Source organism: Thalassophryne amazonica, chromosome 1, assembly GCF_902500255.1.
Source record: "Thalassophryne amazonica chromosome 1, fThaAma1.1, whole genome shotgun sequence".
Lineage (NCBI taxonomy): Eukaryota > Metazoa > Chordata > Actinopteri > Batrachoidiformes > Batrachoididae > Thalassophryne > Thalassophryne amazonica.
This window is the reverse complement of record NC_047103.1, coordinates 46,313,905-46,336,018: the sequence shown is the minus strand read 5'-3', so window position 1 is coordinate 46,336,018 and position 22,114 is coordinate 46,313,905. Positions and strand designations below refer to the sequence as shown.

Sequence of the window (22,114 nt, the reverse complement as noted above, 5' to 3'; positions counted from 1 at the left end):
TCAGCAAGAATGAAGGGGAAAGGCAACAAGACAGTAGTGAGACCAGCTATGTTGTACGGTTTAGAGACGGTGGCACTAAGAAAAAGACAGGAGGCAGAGCTGAAGATGATTAGGAATTAACATATCAGAGGGACAGCTCAGGTGGGACGGTTGGGAGACAAAGTCAGAGAGGTGAGATTGAGATGGTTTGGACATGTGCAGAGGAGGGACCCAGGGTATGTAGGGAGAAGGATACTGAGGATGGAGCCACCAGGAAGGAGGAGAAGAGTGAGGCAGAGAGGAGGTTTATGGATGTGCTGAGAGAGGATATGCAGGTGGTTGGTGTGACAGAGGAAGATTCAGAGAACAGGGTGAGATGGAAACGGTTGATCTGCTGTGGCGACCCCTAATGGGAGCAGCCGAAAGACAAAGAACCCCTGGCAAAAATTATGGAATCACCGGCCTCGGAGGATGTTCATTCAGTTGTTTAATTTTGTAGAAAAAAAAGCAGATCACAGACATGACACAAAACTAAAGTCATTTCAAATAGCAACTTTCTGGCTTTAAGAAACACTATAAGAAATCAAGAAAGAAAATTGTGGCAGTCAGTAACGGTTACTTTTTTAGACCAAGCAGAGGGGAAAAAATATGGACTCACTCAATTCTGAGGAATAAATTATGGAATCACCCTGTAAATTTTCATCCCCAAAACTAACACCTGCATCAAATCAGATCTGCTCGTTAGTCTGCATCTAAAAAGGAGTGATCACACCTTGGAGAGCTGTTGCACCAAGTGGACTGACATGAATCATGGCTCCAACACGAGAGATGTCAATTGAAACAAAGGAGAGGATTATCAAACTCTTTAAAGAGGGTAAATCATCACGCAATGTTGCAAAAGATGTTGGTTGTTCACAGTCAGCTGTGTCTAAACTCTGGACCAAATACAAACATGGGAAGGTTGTTAAAGGCAAACATACTGGTAGACCAAGGAAGACATCAAAGCGTCAAGACAGAAAACTTAAAGCAATATGTCTCAAAAATCGAAAATGCACTACAAAACAAATGAGGAACGAATGGGAGGAAACTGGAGTCAACGTCTGTGACCGAACTGTAAGAAACCGCCTACAGGAAATGAGATTTACATACAGACAAGTTAAACGAAAGCCATCATTAATACCTAAACAGAAAAAACAAGGTTACAGTGGGCTAAGGAAAGGCAATCATGGACTGTGGATGACTGGATGAAAATCATATTCAGTGATGAATCTCGAATCTGCATTGGTCAAGGTGATGATGCTGGAACCTTTGTTTGGTGCTGTTCCAATGAGATTTATAAAGATGACTGCCTGAAGAGAACATGTACATTTCCACAGTTATTGATGATATGGGGCTGCATGTCAGGTAAAGGCACTGGGGAGATGGCTGTCATTACATCATCAATAAATGCACAAGTTTACGTTGATATTTTGGACACTTTTCTTATCCCATCAATTGAAAGGATGTTTGGGGATGATGAAATAATTTTTCAAGATGATAATGCATCTTGCCATAGAGCAAAAACTATGAAAACATTCCTTGCCAAAAGACACATAGGGTCAATGTCATGGCCTGCAAATAGTCTGGATCTTAATCCAATTGAAAATCTTTGGTGGAAGTTGAAGAAAATGGTCCATGACAAGGCTCCAACCTGCAAAGCTGATCTGGCAACAGCAATCAGAGAAAGTTGGAGCCAGATTGATGAAGAGTACTGTTTGTCACTCATTAAGTCCATGCCTCAGAGACTGCAAGCTGTTATAAAAGCCAGAGGTGGTGCAACAAAATACTAGTGATGTGTTGGAGCGTTCTTTTGTTTTTCATGATTCCATAATTTTTTTCCTCAGAATTGAGTGATTCCATATTTTTTCCCTCTGCTTGGTCTAAAAAAGTAACCGTTACTGACTGCCACAATTTTTTTTTTTTCCTGATTTCTTATAGTGTTTCTTAAAGCCAGAAAGTTGCCATTTGAAATGACTTTAGTTTTGTGTCATGTCCGTGATCTGCTTTTTTACGACAAAATTAAACAACTGAATGAACATCCTCCGAGGCCGGTGATTCCATAATTTTTGCCAGGGGTTGTAATTACTACGCATTTGAAAAATGCAGCGAGTGAATGAGTCTGATCCCTCCAATTTAACATGAAAACTCAAAAACAGTGAAGTCTGCCGTTTTGTATGTGTCCAAATTAAAAGTGCAAATATTGATGATAAACTGAACAGTCAGCACCAGATGAATCCAAAAAGCAGCTTTGTTTGGCCTATGTAATATCCCACTGACCTGCTTGCCACCTGCTGAACACTGCCCCTGCTGCTAAATGGATGATTGAAATTAGGAGCAGGTGTAGTTGAACTTGCATAGCATTTCAGATAAGCTTGTTGCCCCCCCAAATACTGGCCACCAAGGCCACTGCTGCTTGTTTGTGATGCTGTAGCAAAACAAAGCTGTTGTTATGGTAATTTCAGGCTTTTATTCTTCACGAACCTAAACTCAAAGTCATTTGATTTCGTTTCAGTAAACCACAACATCATTTTTTTGATTAATTGTTAACATGATCTGTGGAATACGTCTGTGTGAGAACAGATAGTTGCTGCCTTACTGCTGTTGTCATGTTAACCTGTAACATTGTCTGTTGTTTCAGAGTTTACTTCAGATGAAGATTTTGATGTTCTTCTTCCATGTCCATTGAACCAGTCCCATGAATCACAGAGAGGTCTAATTCAGAGCAAGGCTCCATCAGTCCCACAACAAGGTCACCAACCTGAAACATCATGTCAGGTGGTAATATAAAGACAGCCAATACAGCGTTTTTTGCAGATTTAGCAGATGAATTACCAAATCTAGAGTGTGATCCTGCTGTGGTGACAAAACAGCAAAACATATTTTAGAACATTTTCATGTGACCACAGCTTGAAAGAAACAAAAGTGCTGATATGTGATTTGTTTCAGAGACTTGGTTACAATTGGTGGGGGGGGACCAGCTGAAAGCCCAAAAATGATCACTTCATATCTTTGTTTTTTTTATTATTAAACTACCGGTGTACCTGGGCATCAACACTCGGGTGTGAGCTTATGTAGGCATTTGTGATATACAACCCCAATTCCAATGAAGTTGGGACGTTGTGTAAAATGTAAATAAAAACAGAATACAATGATTTGCAAATTCTTTTCAACCTATATTCAATTGAATACACCACAAGGACAAGATATTTAATGTTCAAACTGATAGATTTTATTGTTTTTGTGCAAATATTTGCTCATTTTGAAATGGATGCCTGCAACACGTTTCAAAAAAGCTGGGACAGTGTATGTTTACCACTGTGTTACATCACCTTTTCCTTCTAGCAACACTCAATAAGCGTTTGGGAACTGAGGACACTAATTGTTGAAGCTTTGTAGGTGGAATTCTTTCCCATTCTTGCTTGATGTATGACTTCAGTTGTTCAACAGTCCGAGGTCTCCGTTGTCGTATTTTGCGCTTCATAATGCCCCACACATTTTCAATGGGTGACAGGTCTGGACTGCAGGCAGAACAGTCTAGTACCCGCACTCTTTTACTACGAAGCCACACTGTTGTAACATGTGCAGAATGTAGCTTGGCATTGTCTTGCTGAAATAAGCAGGGACGTCCCTGAAAAAGACATCGCTTGGATGGCAGCATGTGTTGCTCCAAAACCTGGATGCACCTTTCAGCATTGTTGGTGCCATCACAGATGTGCAAGTTGCCTACACTTACTGTTACCAATCATGACACTCGCAGAATTCCAATTAACCTGTTTATCCGTGGAATGTTCAAAACAGGTGTTCTTTGAGCATTCATCAACTTTCCCAGTCTTTTGCTGCCGTTGTCCCAGCTTTTTTTCAAACGTGTTGCAGGCATCCATTTCAAAATGAGCAAATTTTTGCACAAAAACAAAAAAGTATCAGTTTGAACATTAAATATCTTGTCTTTATGGTGTATTCAGTTGAATATAGGTTGAAGAGGATTTGAAAATCATTGTATTCTGTTTTTATTTACATTTTACACAACATCCCAACTTCATTGAAAATGAAAATATGAATATTCTGTGAAATGTGCTTATTTTTAAATATGCCCATCAGGAGCCCAATGACCCAAGACATTAGCACACCAAATTTGGTGTAGATAAGGTCAAAACTGTGGATTTCTATGAGCATCTCTCACTCACTCAGTCCCTCACACACACATTGTCATCTTCACTGCATGAACAACTTTTTTGGCAAGTGAGTATGCAATCGTTTCTATGCATATTTTAGAAAACTCCAAGTAATATAAACCTGAATGCTTATTGGATATAAGTGTTCTCAAGTGATATGTAACTGTGTAATGAGGGAGGGTGGGGGCTCAAGCGATTAACACCATATATCAAGGTGTGCGTAATTATTAGGCAGCTTCTTTACCTCATGCAAAATGGGCCAATAAAGATTTAACAGACACTAAAAAATAAAAAAACAACAACAAAAAACAAAAATAAAGTGGAGGACAGCTATTAGTATGGGCTTTTATTATTAAGGATGAGCTGTTTGGACCTTTTCAGGTTAAAGATGGATTTAGTGTAGGTGACACGATATGTAATTTTTTTTTTTGAGTATTTAAGACTAAAATTAAACGACAGTCTGAAATTTATCCTTTCCTGGTGCGCAGTTTCTGAAAAGATAAATATTCGGATTTTGAACTGCGCGCCACTAAAAACTAGGAACTTCCAGGGGACTCCTGACATTAGAGAAGAAGCAGGAATTGTCATCAGCGCCGGAACCATTATCTTAATAGTCCCATTAATTTATGGATTAATTAATTTTTACAGGCTACTGACAGCCCCATTTCCACCGAGTGTTTTCAGGTCAGAGCTGCACCGTGTTTTCGGTGTCAGAATGGTTATTCTTGCTGGCAGAATCCTTTTGATTGGCAGGTGGAACACTTATATTGATGAGCACGCATGCATGGTGTCTGCAGCTTCTCCAGTCTTTTAACTTGCAGCGCAAACAGGAGAAACTCAATCCATGAGCTGCAGATGCAATGAACGGATTACACCTGTAGTTGACCGTGCCAGTCACGGATCAGTACAGCAGAGACTCAAACCATCATGAACTTTTCGTCAGCCAGGACAATGAATTAAATTGTTTTCAGACAATGATCTCACTGAAACGGACAGGTAAGACTACATATATTTTTACTCCTTGTGTAGTTTTAATATTTAATAAGGAGCGCACAATATAATAAAACGTGCGCACAATTTTATAAAATGAGTGCACAATGTAGTAAAACGTGCACACATTCTCGCCACATGCAAAACATTTTGCGATGACACTTTCAGGGTTCTGTACGCTACTAACGTACAGTACATTAACTGTATTCAAAATGGTGGCAAAAAAGTATCACCTGCAGTATTTATTAATTTATTTTATAATCACTATTCTGTGTTCTGAACTCTGTCAGTATCGTCACTGTTGTCAGACTGAAGGTTTTCCGCCAAGATTTCGTCTCCCTCATTGACATCTAAATAAGGCTCAAAACCATAAGGCTGTGTCCTCCACAGTTTCTTCAGAAAAACATTTAGACTGGGCTTTAAAAAAAAAAAAACTCTCCACACTAGAAAAATGAATTGTCCAAAAACATTGATTTGAGCTTGAATCAGCAGGTGCCGTTCATGTGACGACGTAGCAACAATATGGCTGCGGCTGAGGGCTGAAATAGAGCGCAGGCTTCAGACAGCTGCTGTTTATCCTTCACCTGTGCACTTATTAGCAACTTTTATTGTTCAGGATTTTTTAGTGATTATTTGTGCACATTTTTGGGGTCACCTACACTTTAACTTACTGGCAGTTTTTAGAAGACATATTCTTCAAGCAGTGGCACGGGATAAAGTCTGCCTCATTCAAGAAGACCATGATTTTTGACCAGGAAAAAGATCCATGACATGCATCCAAATAGTGTACTGTATCTGTACTGTACTATTTATATTTTTATTGGTTTCAGAGGTCCTGCCACTTATACTCTGGTGCAACTTGTATGGAAAAAAAAAAAAAAAAATCATGCATTGTTTTTCTATTTATTTTCCACATCCTCTTATTCCATATCATGGGTCATGATTGGGGGCTGAAGCCTATCCCAGCAGTCGCTGGACAGGATGCAGGGCCACATATAGACAGCCAAACACTCTCACCTATGGTCAGTTGTATTTGTTCATAATACAACCCCTGGCAAAAATTATGGAATCACCGGCCTCGGAGGATGTTCATTCAGTTGTTTAATTTTGTAGAAAAAAAGCAGATCACAGACATGACACAAAACTAAAGTCATTTCAAATGGCAACTTTCTGGCTTTAAGAAACACTATAAAAATCAGGAAAAAAAATTGTGGCAGTCAGTAACGGTTACTTTTTTAGACCAAGCAGAGGGAAAAAAAATATGGACTCACTTAATTCTGAGGAATAAATTATGGAATCACCCTGTGAATTTTCATCCCCAAAAGTAACACCTGCATCAGATCAGATCTGCTCGTTAGTCTGCATCTAAAAAGGAGTGATCACACCTTGGAGAGCTGTTGCACCAAGTGGACTGACATGAATCATGGCTCCAACACGAGAGATGTCAATTGAAACAAAGGAGAGGATTATCAAACTCTTAAAAGAGGGTAAATCATCACGCAATGTTGCAAAAGATGTTGGTTGTTCACAGTCAGCTGTGTCTAAACTCTGGACCAAATACAAACAACCTGGGAAGGTTGTTAAAGGCAAACATACTGGTAGACCAAGGAAGACATCAAAGTGTCAAGACAGAAAACTTAAAGCAATATGTCTCAAAAATCGAAAATGCACAACAAAACAAATGAGGAACGAATGGGAGGAAACTGGAGTCGTCTGTGACCGAACTGTAAGAAACCACCTAAAGGAAATGGGATTTACATACAGAAAAGTTAAACGAAAGCCATCATTAACACCTAAACAGAAAAAAAACAAGGTTACAATGGGCTAAGGAAAAGCAATCGTGGACTGTGGATGACTGGATGAAAGTCATATTCAGTGATGAATCTCGAATCTGCATTGGGCAAGGTGATGATGCTGGAACTTTTGTTTGGTGCCGTTCCAATGAGATTGATAAAGATGACTGCCTGAAGAGAACATGTAAATTTCCACAGTCATTGATGATATGGGGCTGCATGTCAGGTAAAGGCACTGGGGAGATGGCTGTCATTACATCATCAATAAATGCACAAGTTTATGTTGATATTTTGGACACTTTTCTTATCCCATGAATTGAAAGGATGTTTGGGGATGATGAAATCATTTTTCAAGATGATAATGCATCTTGCCATAGAGCAAAAACTGTGAAAACATTCCTTACAAAAAGACACATGGGGTCAATGTCATGGCCTGCAAATAGTCCGGATCTTAATCCAATTGAAAATCTTTGGTGGAAGTTGAAGAAAATGGTCCATGACAAGGCTCCAACCTGCAAAGCTGATCTGGCAACAGCAATCAGAGAAAGTTGGAGCCAGATTGATGAAGAGTACTGTTTGTCACTCATTAAGTCCATGCCTCAGAGACTGCAAGCTGTTATAAAAGCCAGAGGTGGTGCAACAAAATACTAGTGATGTGTTGGAGCGTTCTTTTGTTTTTTATGATTCCATAATTTTTCCTCAGAATTGAGTGATTACATATTTTTTCCTCTGCTTGGTCTAAAAAAGTAACCGTTACTGACTGCCACAATTTTTTTCCTGATTTCTTATAGTGTTTCTTAAAGCCAGAAAGTTGCCATTTGAAATTACTTTAGTTTTGTGTCATGTCTGTGATCTGCTTATTTCTACAAAATTAAACAACTGAATGAACATCCTCCGAGGCTGGTGATTCCATAATTTTTGCCAGGGGTTGTAGTTGAACTGTATTTGTTCAACAATAAAATTAATCCTCAGGAATACAACTCGCCAAATAATTTTGCACGCAGTGTAAAAGTTCAGATAATGCAACACGTTCAGACCACAGGCTGTTGATGGTTCAGAAAGCAGCATATGCGATTCTCCTTTAAGAGCGGGTGTGACGTCCGTGCCTTGTCGCTTTAAAGACGTGACCGACAATTTATCTTCATCAGAAAGTTTTATACATGTTAAATGCAGAAGGTAAAATAATTGATTGTTAGATTCTGTTAGTCAGTATTTTGTTTGACAATACTAAGTTTGTTTGTCAATATTTGCATAGTCAGTCTTTGGAAAGTGCTGTATGACTGCTAAAACTCTCAGACTTGTTTTGTTTAGAAAGATATACTTTGTCATTATACTGAAGGGGTCAGTCAACAATATAGTGATATTTGGATAGCACCCCCTCAGATGTAATGTACAAAAAACAAATAAACATCAAAGATGAAAAACGGTCAAATCAGAAATTCAAAACTGTCAAGTAATCATCAGTAACTAATCTAAGTTTAAAAACAGTCAATAGGACCTTTAGAAATGTATTTACTGAGAAACATGGTGATGTGTTACGTTATTTTACCCACTTACTTATTTTACCCTCTGTGTATGTATGTGTGTGTGTTCTCCCTAACGTAGTTATCGGATGATATGATTAGTTTATCAGACTATTCCAGACATTTTTTTCAAAATTTAACATCACTGTGTATGCTGTGGCAGCACAGTGGTTTAGTGGTAGCACTAAACCATCACAGCAAAAAGGTCATGGGATCACACCTGTTTTCTATGTGGAGTTTGCATGTTCCCCCAGTGTTTGGGTTGGTTCCTGCCGGGTGCTCCAGCTTCCTCCCATATCCAAGGACAAGCGGGTTAGGTGAATTGGTAACTTTAATTTGTCCATAGGTGTGGGTGTGAATGTGTTTGTGTATATTTGGCCCTGCGACAGACTGGCGTCCTGTCAAGGATGTACCCTGCCTCACGCCCCATGGCTGCTGGGATAGGTCTCAGCCCCCCGTGCCCCTTAACTGGAGTAAGTGTGTGTATGTGTGCTGTTGTAGGACATAGCTGCAGTTACTTTGTGTTCCTGAGTATTACACTTCTGTTAGCAAAATAGAAATGAGTTAGTGTGGAAGTTGCCCTCTAAAATGATGTTTTGTTTTTTAAATTGTAAAAGAATTCCCCTGTTTATCTGGAGGTTTAGTGATAATTGTTTGTTTTTTTTCCCCAGGTTGCTATAAGCAAGGGCCTGCATTCTGCAAAAAAAACAGCCAGTCAAGAGATAGACGTGGGTAAGAGACACCTCTGGGGAAAACGCTTCAATACAGTAAAACTTGGCTAAACCATTATTGTTTAAACTGGATAGTTGCACTCACTGGACAACAGCAAAAGTCCCAATGTTTTTGTAGGGTTTTCCATGTAATCAACACCGTATATAACAGATTTTCACTTACATCGGACAAAACATCCTGTCCGATCGCATTGCATTCCCATTAAAACCATCTTGCATGAACCGGACAGAGCAATCTGGATGTGTCCAGTAACAGAGGTACAAAATGAAATTCAGAACTGATACTCGCCGATTCAAAGAAAGCAGGTACCGTATTTCTGTTCTATTTTTTTCAGTCTGTGCTCAGACATGGGACTGACACAAGGCTTTTATTCAAATCCAGTGATTATTAAGAAAATGCTGCTTGCTGCCTTCACTGTAATATGGTGTTAAGTTTCACACATATCACTTGGTGTGATGAATCAAACTGATTTACGAGGTCTGTGAGAAAAATATCGTACCTTTTTATTTTTTTCAAAAACTATATGGATTTGATTCATGTTTTTACGTCAGCCAAGTTTGAACCTTCGTGCGCATGCGTGAGTTTTTCCACGCCTGTCGGTTGCATCATTTGCCTGTAGGCAGGCTTTGAGTGAGCACTGCTCCACCCCTCTCGTCGTCGTTTCATTGTGAGGAAATGGCGGAATGATTTGGGCTTTTTTTCCATCAGAATTTTTTCAGAAACTGTTAGAGACAGGCAGCTGGAAACCATTCGAAAATTTATCTGGCTTTCGGTGAAAATTTTACGGGCTTCACAGAGAATAAGGACGGTTACTACAGCTTTAAGGACGACCCACAGTGGCGCGCCGCGCTCCAAGCCGCCATTGAGAGGCAGAAACCACCACATCATTTCTAAACGGATGGCTGTGTGCAGCCGGGACCATCGTGTGCAATTTCTCTGGTTATCACAAGAGCTGGACATCAGCCATTTTCCGGCAGATTTCACTTTTAACAAGAGATTTTGTCATGGAAAGCCGCGCGGAGGCTTCGCGCGTCACGACCGATTCGCTGATGGAGCGAGACAAAGGAACATCTCCATTTCGGAGTGCCAGGGGACAAGTTGGGACATGCCTATCTTGGCTTTCAGTGCTTACCAGTTGAGTGAGTATAAGAGAAATTGTGGAGAGCTGGGCATGTCCCAACTTGTCCCCTGGCACTCCGAAACGGAGGTGTTCCTTTGTCTCGCTTCATCAGCGAATCGGTCGTGACGCGCGAAGCCTCCACGTGGCTTTCCATGACAAAATCTCTTGTTAAAAGTGAAATCTGCCCAAAATGGCTGATGTCCAGCTCTTGTGATAACCAGAGAAATTGCACACGACGGTCCCGGCTCCACACAGCCATCCGTTTAGAAATGATGTGGTGATTTCTGCCTCACGACGGTGGCTCACAGCGCGGCGCGCCGAGCGCCATTGTGGGTCATCCTTAAAGCTGTAGTAACACTCCTTATTCTCTGTGAAGCCCGTAAAATTTTCACAGAAAGTCAGATAAATTTTTCGAATGGTTTCCAGTTGCCTGTCTCTAACAGTTTCTGAAAAAATTCTGATGGGGAAAAAAAGCCCAAATCATTCCGCCATTTCCTCGCAATGAAACAACGACAAGAGGGGTGGAGCAGTGCTCACTCAAAGCCTGCCCACAGGTGAATGACGCAACCGACAGGCGTGGAAAAACTCACGCATGCGCACGAAGGTTCAAGCTTGGCTGACGTAAAAACATGAATCAAATCCATATAGTTTTTGAAAAAAATAAAAAGGTCCGTTACTTTTCTCACAGACCTCGTACATCACAGCCCTCTGCGTGGCTGCAAACCATCACCGCAGCCTGCATCTGCTAACCAGCTGATGACTGAGACTGCAAAGGCTGTGATGTGTCTCTTTTACATTTTCACTCCTTCATCTCCCATCATATTTTAAAAGTTTTTGCAGTGTGCCCGCCGATTACAGTTCGATCATGGATCAAATACGTTTGGCAGAAGTCCACAAACTTCACAACATGGAGTTGAAAAAATATGCTCAAATGACCCGAAATTCATGGAAGAAATTGTACATACTATATCGTTGATTTGGAACTTGATTGTATAAAGAAGAGGAGCTTGTTGAGGGACAAATTAATCTAGAAAAAGCCACTGTTCCTGCGGCAAATTGTATAAAGATGCAACGGAGAACTTTAAAAGAGTCACCCGCATGTCAACATCATTGCACGGCCACTGAGCTGCAGAAGCATAAATCAGGCTTTAGGATTTTAAGGTACCACTCCACAAATAACAGAAAAAAGAGTGACTTGACCAAATATAACTTTTTTTTTTTATGCACATAATGCCTGGCGCTTATTTATAGGCAGGCATTTATTTATTTATTTTCAGACAAAGTTTTAACCCGATCATTAAATGAGGCAGGTCCCAATTCAAGGTCGGGCTTGTAATCAAGGAAATACGCAAGCCTAATTGGAGCTGGGGATTCCTTGTAACTCATTCGGTGCCCCGTGGCTGTAACTAATCCGTTACATATGCCAACAGCTTTTGTTCTTTTTATACATACAACCCCTGGCAAAAATTATTGAATCACCGGCCTCGCAGGATGTTCATTCTGTTGTTTAATTTTGTAGAAAAAAAGCAGATCACAGACATGACACAAAACTAAAGTCATTTCAAATGGCAACTTTCTGGCTTTAAGAAACACTATAAGAAATCAAGAAAAAAAGATTGTGGCAGTCAGTAACAGTTACTTTTTTAGACCAAGCAGAGGAAAAAAATATGGACTCACTCAATTCTGAGGAATAAATTATGGAATCACCCTGTAAATTTCCATCCCCAAAACTAACACCTGCATCAAATCACATCTGCTCGTTGACATTGACCCTATGTCATGAAATTGACCCTATGTATAATGCATTTTGCTCTATGGCAAGATGCATTATCTTCTTGAAAAATGATTTCATCATCCTCAAACATCAGAAAAGTGTCCAAAATATCAACGTAAACTTGTGCATTTATGCAGATTTGAGATTCATCACTGAATATGACTTTCATCCAGTCATCCACAGTCCACGATTGCTTTTCTTTAGCCCATTGTAACCTTGTTTTTTTCTGTTTAGGTGTTAATGATGGCTTTCGTTTAGCTTTTCTGTATGTAAATCCCATTTCCTTTAGGTGGTTTCTTACAGTTTGGTCACAGACGTTGACTCCAGTTTCAACCTTCCCAGGTTGTTTGTATTTGGTCCAGAGTTTAGACACAGCTGACTGTGAACAACCAACATCTTTTGCAACATTGCGTGATGATTTACCCTCTTTTAAGAGTTTGATAATCCTCTCCTTTGTTTCAATTGACATCTGTCGTGTTGGAGCCATGATTCATGTCAGTCCACTTGGTGCAACAACTCTCCAAGGTGTGATCACTCCTTTTTAGATGCAGACTAACAAGCAGATGTGATTTGATGCAGGTGTTAGTTTTGGGGATGAAAATTTACAGGGTGATTCCATAATTATTCCTCAGAATTGAGTGAGTCCATATTTTTTTCCTCTGCTTGGTCTAAAAAAGTAACTGTTACTGACTGTCACAATCTTTTTTCTTGATTTCTTATAGTGTTTCTTAAAGCCAGAAAGTTGCCATTTGAAATGACTTTAGTTTTGTGTCATGTCTGTGATCTGTTTTTTTTCTACAAAATTAAACAACTGAATGAACATCCTCCGAGGCCGGTGATTCCATAATTTTTGCCAGGGGTTGTGTAACTGGTCCACCTCAATCCATTATATGCGACTTTTGCTGTAGATGCTATTCGTTGTTGTTTTATATACACAACAACAAAATCACTTCTTGTTCTGTTATGCAGTAGTGTGTTCCTTTTTAAATGTTAGTGTTCTTCCTTGTAGGTATAGACAGCCATTTTAAAAAGTATAGACCAGTGATGATGTCCAGTCCTATTGAAGGAAATATGGGCGAAGATCATCAAGACCATGAAAAAGTCCAAGTTGTTTCTCCAGTTCTCCTAGACACTGAAGACATTCCAAGGGACAATCCAGCTGCAGTGCCCAAGTCCATTCACAAACAGTTGAGCAGCAACATCAAAGAACAGTAAGGAAATAGTACTACAGCATAGTTTATGGAGGTCTCACTATAGGTTGTGTATGAATAAATTCTTTTCGGCCAGTCTTCTGTGTGTTTTGAAGTGTTTGATAGGGACTCATACCAACACTTTCACTGGAACATATCAACCCTACAGTTGATGTAATCATCTTTCTTTTGATATTCCTCCTTTATTTTAGGAGTTCTGATTACTCAGAGATGGAGTCTCCTCCCAGCAAGGTTGTATTCAGGAAGTCAAAGATATGTAATCAGAATATGTAAGTAGACTCATGACAACTCCATCCATCTGTGTTCACCCTGGAAAGGCTGGCAGTCTGTTACAGAGCCAACACACATACATTTAAATTCACATTCCTTACTTAGTTCATCTAGTGTACACTGAACAAAAATATAAATGCGATTAGGAAAAAGTATTTGTTTTTCATGAGCTGAACTCAAAGATCGTCATACATCATATATCATATGATATACGAGGTCTGTTAGAAAAGTATCGTACCTTTTTATTTTTTTCAAAAACTATATGGATTTGATTCATATGTTTTTACGTCAGCCAAGCTTGAACCTTCGTGCGCATGCGTGAGTTTTTCCACGCCTGTTGGTTGCGTCATTCGCCTGTGGGCAGGCTTTGAGTGAGCACTGCTCCACCCCTCTTGTCGTTTCATTGCGAGGAAATGGCGGAATGATTTGGGCTTTTTTTCCATCAGAATTTTTTCAGAAACTGTTAGAGACAGGCAGCTGGAAACCATTCGAAAAATGTATCTGGCTTTCGGTGAAAATTTTACGGGCTTCACAGAGAATAAGGAGTGTTACTACAGCTTTAAGGACGGCCCACAATGGCGCACGGTGCGCCGCGCTCCGAGCCGCCATCGAGAGGCAGAAACCACCACATCATTTCTAAACGGATGGCTGTGTGGAGCCGGGACCGTTGTGTGCAATTTCTCTGGTTATCACAAGAGCTGAACATCAGCCATTTTCGGGCAGATTTCACTTTTAACAAGAGAGTTTGTCATGGAAAGCCGCGCAGCGTCTTTGCGCGTCACGACCGATTCGCTGATGAAGCGAGACAAAGGAACACCTCCCTTTCGGAGTGCCAGAGGACAAGTTGGGACATGCCTATCTCGGCTTTCAGTACTTACCAGTCGAATGAGTATAAGAGAAATTGTGGAGAGCTGGGCTTGTCCTCTGGCACTCCGAAACGGAGGTGTTCCTTTGTCTCGCTTCATCAGCGAATCAGTCGTGACGCGCGAAGCCTCCGCGTGGCTTTCCATGACCAAATCTCTTGTTAAAAATGAAATCTGCCGGAAAATGGCTGATGTCCAGCTCTTGTGATAACCAGAGAAATTGCACACGACAGTCCCGGTTCCACACAGCCATCCGTTTAGAAATGATGTGGTGGTTTCTGCCTCTCGATGGTGGCTCGGCGCGCCGTGCGCCATTGTTGGCCGTCCTTAAAGCTGTAGTAACACTCCTTATTCTCTGTGAAGCCCGTAAAATTTTCACCAAAAGCCAGATAAATTTTTCGAATGGTTTCCAGCTGCCTGTCTCTAACAGTTTCTGAAAAAATTCTGATGGGAAAAAAAGCCCAAATCATTCTGCCATTTCTTCGCAATGAAACCACAACGAGAGTGGTGGAGCAGTGCTCACTCAAAGCCTGCCCACAGGCGAATGACGTAACCGACAGGCGTGGAAAAACTCACGCATGTGCACGAAGGTTCAAGCTTGGCTGACATAAAAACATGAATCAAAACCATTAGTTTTTGAAAAAAAATAAAAAGGTACGATACTTTTCTAACAGACCTCGTATGACATCATATATGTATGTATGTATGTGTGTAGATTTATTTTCACCTTTGATATTTAGTTACAACTATATGCAGTATTTTCAGACAATACAGGACTTGCGTAATTCAAATAGCACTTTTCCTTACATTTTTATTTATTTATTGTAGCTTTAAAAGATTTTTTTGAGGAGTTATCATGAAACTTGTTGAGAAAGTCAATTCCTGCAACAGATGTCATTCAAGCTTATGTCCAAAGTAAATTCAAGCTTCTGCACCCATTTTTTGTTTTTTGAGTCATTCATGATGTATGCTGTTCAATCATTCCACCCTGACCAAAGAATAGTTCAAGGACATCATTAAGCACCCAAAATTACTATGACATCCATGCCCATGATAAGTGTATGCAAACACCCGACCAGAACTATATGTTTTGTAATATACTGTTAGCAGCAGACCTATTGTTGACCTATTGTTTTAGGATATTTGTGGAGTTAGGTGGTCTGAGATTCATTAAGTGGCCCTTGGACTGAAAACAATTGAGACATTAAATTTATATTTTAATAAATGTTATGTATCTAGCATCAACCTATTTATTGTGCCCATTTGCGACTTCCTTCAGGATTTTTTCAGTTCCGTAATTCGTTGATCAGAATGAATTGAAGGTTGCGTGTGCATTATGACATCCCTTTGTTGCATGCATATAAGTTGGTGTGTCCTGTAATCCTGACATTGTGCTTTACACTAAATAAGGTATTGCCATAAATCAGGGCAGCACTGTGCATAGTGGTTACCACTTTTGCATCACAGCAGGAAGGTCTCGGGTTCACTTGCAATACGTTTGCATGGGTTCCCTCCATGTGCTCTGGCTTCCTCACACTTCCAAAGACATGCAGTTTAGGTGAATTGGTGACTCTAAATTGACTGTAGGTGTGTGTGATTATCAGTATGTTTGTCAATCTTGTTGGCCTGGCTCAAAGTTTTGAACACGCCAAAACTTTGAAATAGACTTGGTGGTCATCAGCTGACAAGGTGCGCATTTTGTGAATGGGGAAAATTACTTTTGTTCACTGGTGGGCACAGTTCCGATAAGTTTCAGATAACTTTGAAAACCATCATCGGACCAATTACCTTCCGATAAGTTTTGGTCCGATAATTTTTAGACAGCTAACATTTTTGCAGATGTAGTGTTTTGTAGTAGATGCGCAGTTCTGTTCTCTACAAACAGAGAAGAGCTGGTTCTAGAAGAAACCGCTCTATCCTCTGCAGGCAAAGGCGAACTGGTCTTAGAAAAGAAAAAAGCTCATTTTTTTTGACCCCATACTAACACACTGGCAATATCATCCAAGTCATCCAGAGGCATACAGTTTTAACTTATGGTTAAAATTTTAACCAAACTAATTTCGGACAAGTTATTTAAATTAACGTCATGTCTGAAGTTTTATAAAGTGAAAATATCAGATATATGTTTTAGTTTTAAAGTATTGGACTAATTTGAAAGGTTTTAGTGTGGACATGGTGTGTGCGCAGTGCATTCTTGGTAAAAGTTCACAACAGGAGAAATGCATTTGAGACGCTCTGATCAGGCTCCACACGGACAACAGCATTAAAGTCTTTGTATATTGTGCCTAAAACTCTTGTGAATATATTCTCTGGGTTTATTGATATTGTTATTGTGTTTGTTTTATGTAAAAATGCCAGAGGAATCCCAGATTGCTTCTCCAAAAGCCGAAAAGACTGTTAAATTGTGATTCAGTCTGTGTGATATAACAGGTGGCGTCAAAATGCACAGAACACTGCCATCTACTGGCGACTGGTTATATCACATTGTTGTCGACCGCAGGATTTTAAAATTATCTGTAGGTTTCCAAAATCTGAGAGACCACACACGTGGAGATAAAAAAAAAAAAAAAAAAAAAATCATAGATCTGACAGGTTTAGTTGTACAGTGTGTCAGCCACACGGTAAAAACAACACACGTGAACAGATTTCACACACGAACATTCCCAGGTCAAACACCTCACTTTCTGATTGGCTGCATGTCACATTTAGCTCCTCATGTCCTTCTGAGCAGATCAGAGCGCTCTTACAAACCACACACGGCAGAAATATCTGATAAGATTATATTAGCATCATCACGATTTTCGGGGCATCCTTAAGATTGTTGGAAGGGGAAGATCGGGTCCGATATCGACCTAATTATCTTGCCATATGAACCAGGCTTGATGTTGTGACGCCACACTGAGCGACTGATTGATTCGTTGTGTTAGGACGCCGCACGGAGCGACTGATCGATGTGTTATTGACACCGCACTGCAAAGTTCAACGACCAAAATACCAACATTCTGGGCGCAATGAACATGTTTTCACTATTATTTGATTTCTTTGTGCGACTGACATCGTTATTCAGGCATTCAAAAGGCGATTCCTATCGCCACACAACTCCAGCAACCATACACAAAAACGTTTTTTGACAGTTCTTGTTATTGAAAGAAACCTTGTCTTCCTAACCGGATAGAGTTGTGATGTCATCATGCGTGCACTTAGGCGCTGTCTAGTGGGATCTTGAAAATTTCTTTCCTTCTTTTTTATACAAATGAAAAAAATGACATTTTACAAAAGCGCATTTATTTGTTAACACCAAAATGTTACATTGATTCACTTGTGTTGGCTTTTACATAGAATGAATGAATCAACCAATCAGTATGAGTGGAGGCTTAGTTACCCATAATCCCCTCTGGGCATCTGTGTTTTAATGTTCAAATCTTCAGAATTAGTGTATTATTTTAAAATTAACAGATATGTGTTATATATCACTTTGTACATTTTAAGAGTTTACATTAATGTAGTTATTCTATCCAGAATAATTTTATTTTTAAAGCAAATCCATAATTCAAACCTGCTTTCCATTTCAAGACCTCTGTCTCATCACTGGACCTCTGTATCCTGTCAGGGTAAATGACGCTTTCCTACAGCAGGGGGCAGAGCGCACAAAGACAGAAGCACTGGCTCACTGGCTGGTTGGGTTTGTGATTGCCTTTGATTCTTTTAGAAGCTTTGGTGGTGTTTAAACTCAAAATCAGCTTCTTAGTAACTTAAGAGTGTATGGGAGGCAAAATTGAAAGTTATCGGTTATCTGTAGCTTCCGATAAGTTTTTAGGCAGTTTATCGGTTTAGCATTAAAAAAAGATAACTTTTCAGTTATATGATTACCAGTTATCAAAGCTAACTTTTTGGGTAGCTGTGCCCACCACTGCTTTTGTTCAACAAAAACGAATATGAATGTATAGAATTAGTTCCTCATATGTTTCCTTGGTGACTTGGGGGTTTTTCCAGGTAGTGTCCCACCCCTTATCCAGTGTCCTGTGGGATGGGCTTCAACCTACCTGTGGCACTTAAGCAGATAAAGAAAATTAATGAATGAATGCTATAAATCAGCAGTTCCCAAACGTTTTCTGTAGTTCTCCACTTTTGTTGATTTAAAAGCATTTTGCCCCCCCCCCAACATACACACATATACCTGTCTTTTGATTTCTTACAAACTTGTCCGTGTTATGCTAGTACTGCTCAAGCCACTGTTGCCACAAAAATCTCACCATGGAGTCCCTATTGGCTCAAGAATGTGGCTAAAACTTGCTAGATCACGTGACGACATAATCTTGTCAAATTTACATATGGTGTGAAGCTGGACTGGTTGCCATCTACAACCCCTGGCAAAAATTATGGAATCACCGGCCTCAGAGGATGTTCATTCAGTTGTTTAATTTTGTAGAAAAAAAGCAGATCACAGACATGACACAAAACTAAAGTCATTTCAAATGGCAACTTTCTGGCTTTAAGAAACACTATAAGAAATCAAGAAAAAAAGATTGTGGCAGTCAGTAACGGTTACTTTTTAGACCAAGCAGAGGAAAAAAATATGGAATCACTCAATTCTGAGGAAAAAATTATGGAATCACCCTGTAAATTTTCATCCCCCAAATTAACACCTGCATCAAATCAGATCTGCTCATTGACATTGACCCTATGTGTCTTTTTGCAAGGAATGTTTTTGCAGTTTTTGCTCTATGGCAAGTTGCATTATCATCTTGAAAAATGATTTCATCATCCCCAAACATCCTTTCAATTGTCCAAAATATCAACATAACTTGTGCATTTATTGATGATGTAATGACAGCCATCTCCCCAGTGCCTTTACCTGACATGCAGCCCCATATCATCAGTGACTGTGGAAATTTACATGTTCTCTTCAGGCAGTCATCTTTATAAATCTCATTGGAAAGGCACCAAACAAAAGTTCCAGCATCATCACCTTGCCCAATGCAGATTCGAGATTCATCACTGAATATGACTTTCATCCAGTCATCCACAGTCCACAATTGCTTTTCCTTAGCCCATTGTAACCTTGTTTTTTTCTGTTTAGGTGTTAATGATGCCTTTCGTTTAGCTTTTCTGTATGTAAATCCCATTTCCTTTAGGCGGTTTCTTACAGTTCGGTCACAGACGTTGACTCCAGTTTCCTCCCATTCGTTCCTCATTTGTTTTGTTGTACATTTTTCTATTTTTGAGACATATTGCTTTAAGTTTTCTGTCTTGACGCTTTGATGTCTTCCTTGGTCTACCAGTATGTTTGCCTTTAACAACCTTCCCATGTTGTTTGTATTTGGTCCAGAGTTTAGACACAGCTGACTGTGAACAACCAACATCTTTTGCAACATTGCATGATGATTTACCCTCTTTTAAGAGTTTGATAATCCTCTCCTTTGTTTCAATTGACATCTCTCGTGTTGGAGCCATGATTCATGTCAGTCCACTTGGTGCAACAGCTCTCCAAGGTGTGATCACTCCTTTTTAGATGCAGACTAACGAGCAGATCTGATATGATGCAGGTGTTAGTTTTGGGGATGAAAATTTACAGGGTGATTCCATAATTTTTTCCTCAGAATTGAGTGATTCCATATTTTTTTCCTCTGCTTGGTCTAAAAAAGTAACCGTTACTGACTGCCACAATCTTTTTTTTTTCTTGATTTCTTATAGTGTTTCTTAAAGCCAGAAAGTTGCCATTTGAAATGACTTTAGTTTTATGTCATGTCTGTGATCTGCTTTTTTTCTACAAAATTAAACAACTGAATGAACATCCTCCGAGGCCGGTGATTCCATCATTTTTGCCAGGGGTTGTAGGACCCAAGGCAATTCTGCGGTCTTGTGAGTGAGGCAAATGCATCAGCACATGCTCCGAGACTTGACATGAATTGGGAAGCCGGACAGCATCTAAAGGGGCTTTCACACCGGAAGCTTCAAGGGCATTAGATGTGTTGTGGATCGGTCTAAAAAGCATAATTTTCAATGGGATGCTTCGCGTTTTTGACGTTACGCCAAGCATCGCGTCAAAAACCGAGCTAAAGCAATGCTTCACTGGGAGCTTGCATTGCCGCTTGTCGTCAGGCTGCCGTGGTCAAAGTTCACCCCAATCCAACTTTTGCCACTGTCAGCTGTGATGTAGCGCCATGCTGTTCAATGCTCAAAAAATAATCTACCATAGTTTCCGGACTATAGAGCGCACCTGAATATTAGCCGCACCCACCCATTTTAACAAGAAAAAAGAAATTGTACATAAATAGGCCGCACCTGCTTATAAGCTATGGATCTCCACATTGTAGCATGAGATATTTACACAGAAAGATGTTAGACAGAAAGATTTTTTTTAAGTTTTAATTAAATATGTACCGTAAATGCTTTTTTCCCTGAATAGACAGACGACTGGTGCCAAAATGAGGAAATGGCTTTATTTAAAGAAATACAGGCAATGGTGAGAAAAAGTTGGCAAATGGTCTTACTTTGTCAATTTGGGTGTGCTGTTTCCAAATCTGCCATTTGCCAAACTGTATCTGTCCTCTGGTGACCTTGAGAGGTCATTGAACTTTGTACCTGTGACCCAACTAAAAATCCCACTTTGAGCGTCAATCTGAGCTCATTCAGAATCCACAAAATTCTTACATAATTGTCCAGTCTTCTAGATTTGAATATTTCGAATTCTAATCACCAACTTTCCAGCATGTGCTTAACCTCTGGTGACCTTGAGAGGTCATTGACCTTTCAGATTGCTCAGTTGAACTTTAAGTTGAGCCCCTAATCATTTTTCAAAATGTGTCTCAAGTTTAGCTAATGCCTTGCTTTAAATATAACCCCAATTCCAATGAAGTTGGGACGTTGTGTGAAATGTAAATAAAAACAAAATAGAATGATTTGCAACATTTTCATGTGACCACAGGTTGAAAGAAACAAAAGTGCCGATATGTGATTTGTTACAGAGACTTGGTTACAACTAGGGGGGCAGACCAGCTGAAAGCCCAAAAATGATCACTTCATATCTTTGTTTTTTATTATTAAACTACCAGTGTACCTGGGCATCAACACTCGGGTGTGAGCTTACGTAGGCATTTGTGATATACAACCCCAATTCCAATGAAGTTGGGATGTTGTGTAAAATGTAAATAAAAACAGAATACAATGATTTGCAAATCATCTTCAACCTATATTCAATTGAACCACAAGGACAAGATATTTAATATTCAGACTGACAGATTTGATTGTTTTTGTGCAAATATTTGCTCATTTTGAAATGGATGCCTGGAACACGTTTCAAAAAAGCTGGGACAGTGGTATGTTTACCACTATGTTACATCACCTTTCCTTCTAACAACACTCAGTAAGTGTTTTGGAACTGAGGACATTAATTGTTGAAGCTTTGTAGGTGGAATTCTTTCCCATTCTTGCTTGATGTACGACTTCGGTTGTTCAACAGTCCGGAGTCTCACACAGACAAATAATCAGACATTTATCTCCCTGTGCACCATGAGGTCAGTAGTGTCCTTCCCATTTGTGACACAGTTTGACTTCTGGAAAATCCCCATGGACTCTGCTGCTATTGTAGACACACCACGAGGGATCAACTGCTCTGAACTTTTTCCAAAATGTACATGGTAATGCG

General features: G+C 39.8%; 1 protein-coding gene across 1 annotated transcript in view; it reads left to right on the top strand.

The window, feature by feature from the left end:
- si:ch211-161h7.4 (nucleolar protein dao-5) overlaps positions 1–22,114 on the top strand; it is a 71,055-nt gene that overhangs the window by 15,905 nt on the left and 33,036 nt on the right. The window contains exons 4-7 of the mRNA XM_034169032.1: positions 2,657–2,796; positions 9,168–9,228; positions 13,132–13,333; positions 13,525–13,602. Of these exons, the coding sequence (XP_034024923.1) occupies positions 2,657–2,796; positions 9,168–9,228; positions 13,132–13,333; positions 13,525–13,602 (481 nt within the window). The remainder of the gene's footprint in view (positions 1–2,656; positions 2,797–9,167; positions 9,229–13,131; positions 13,334–13,524; positions 13,603–22,114) is intronic.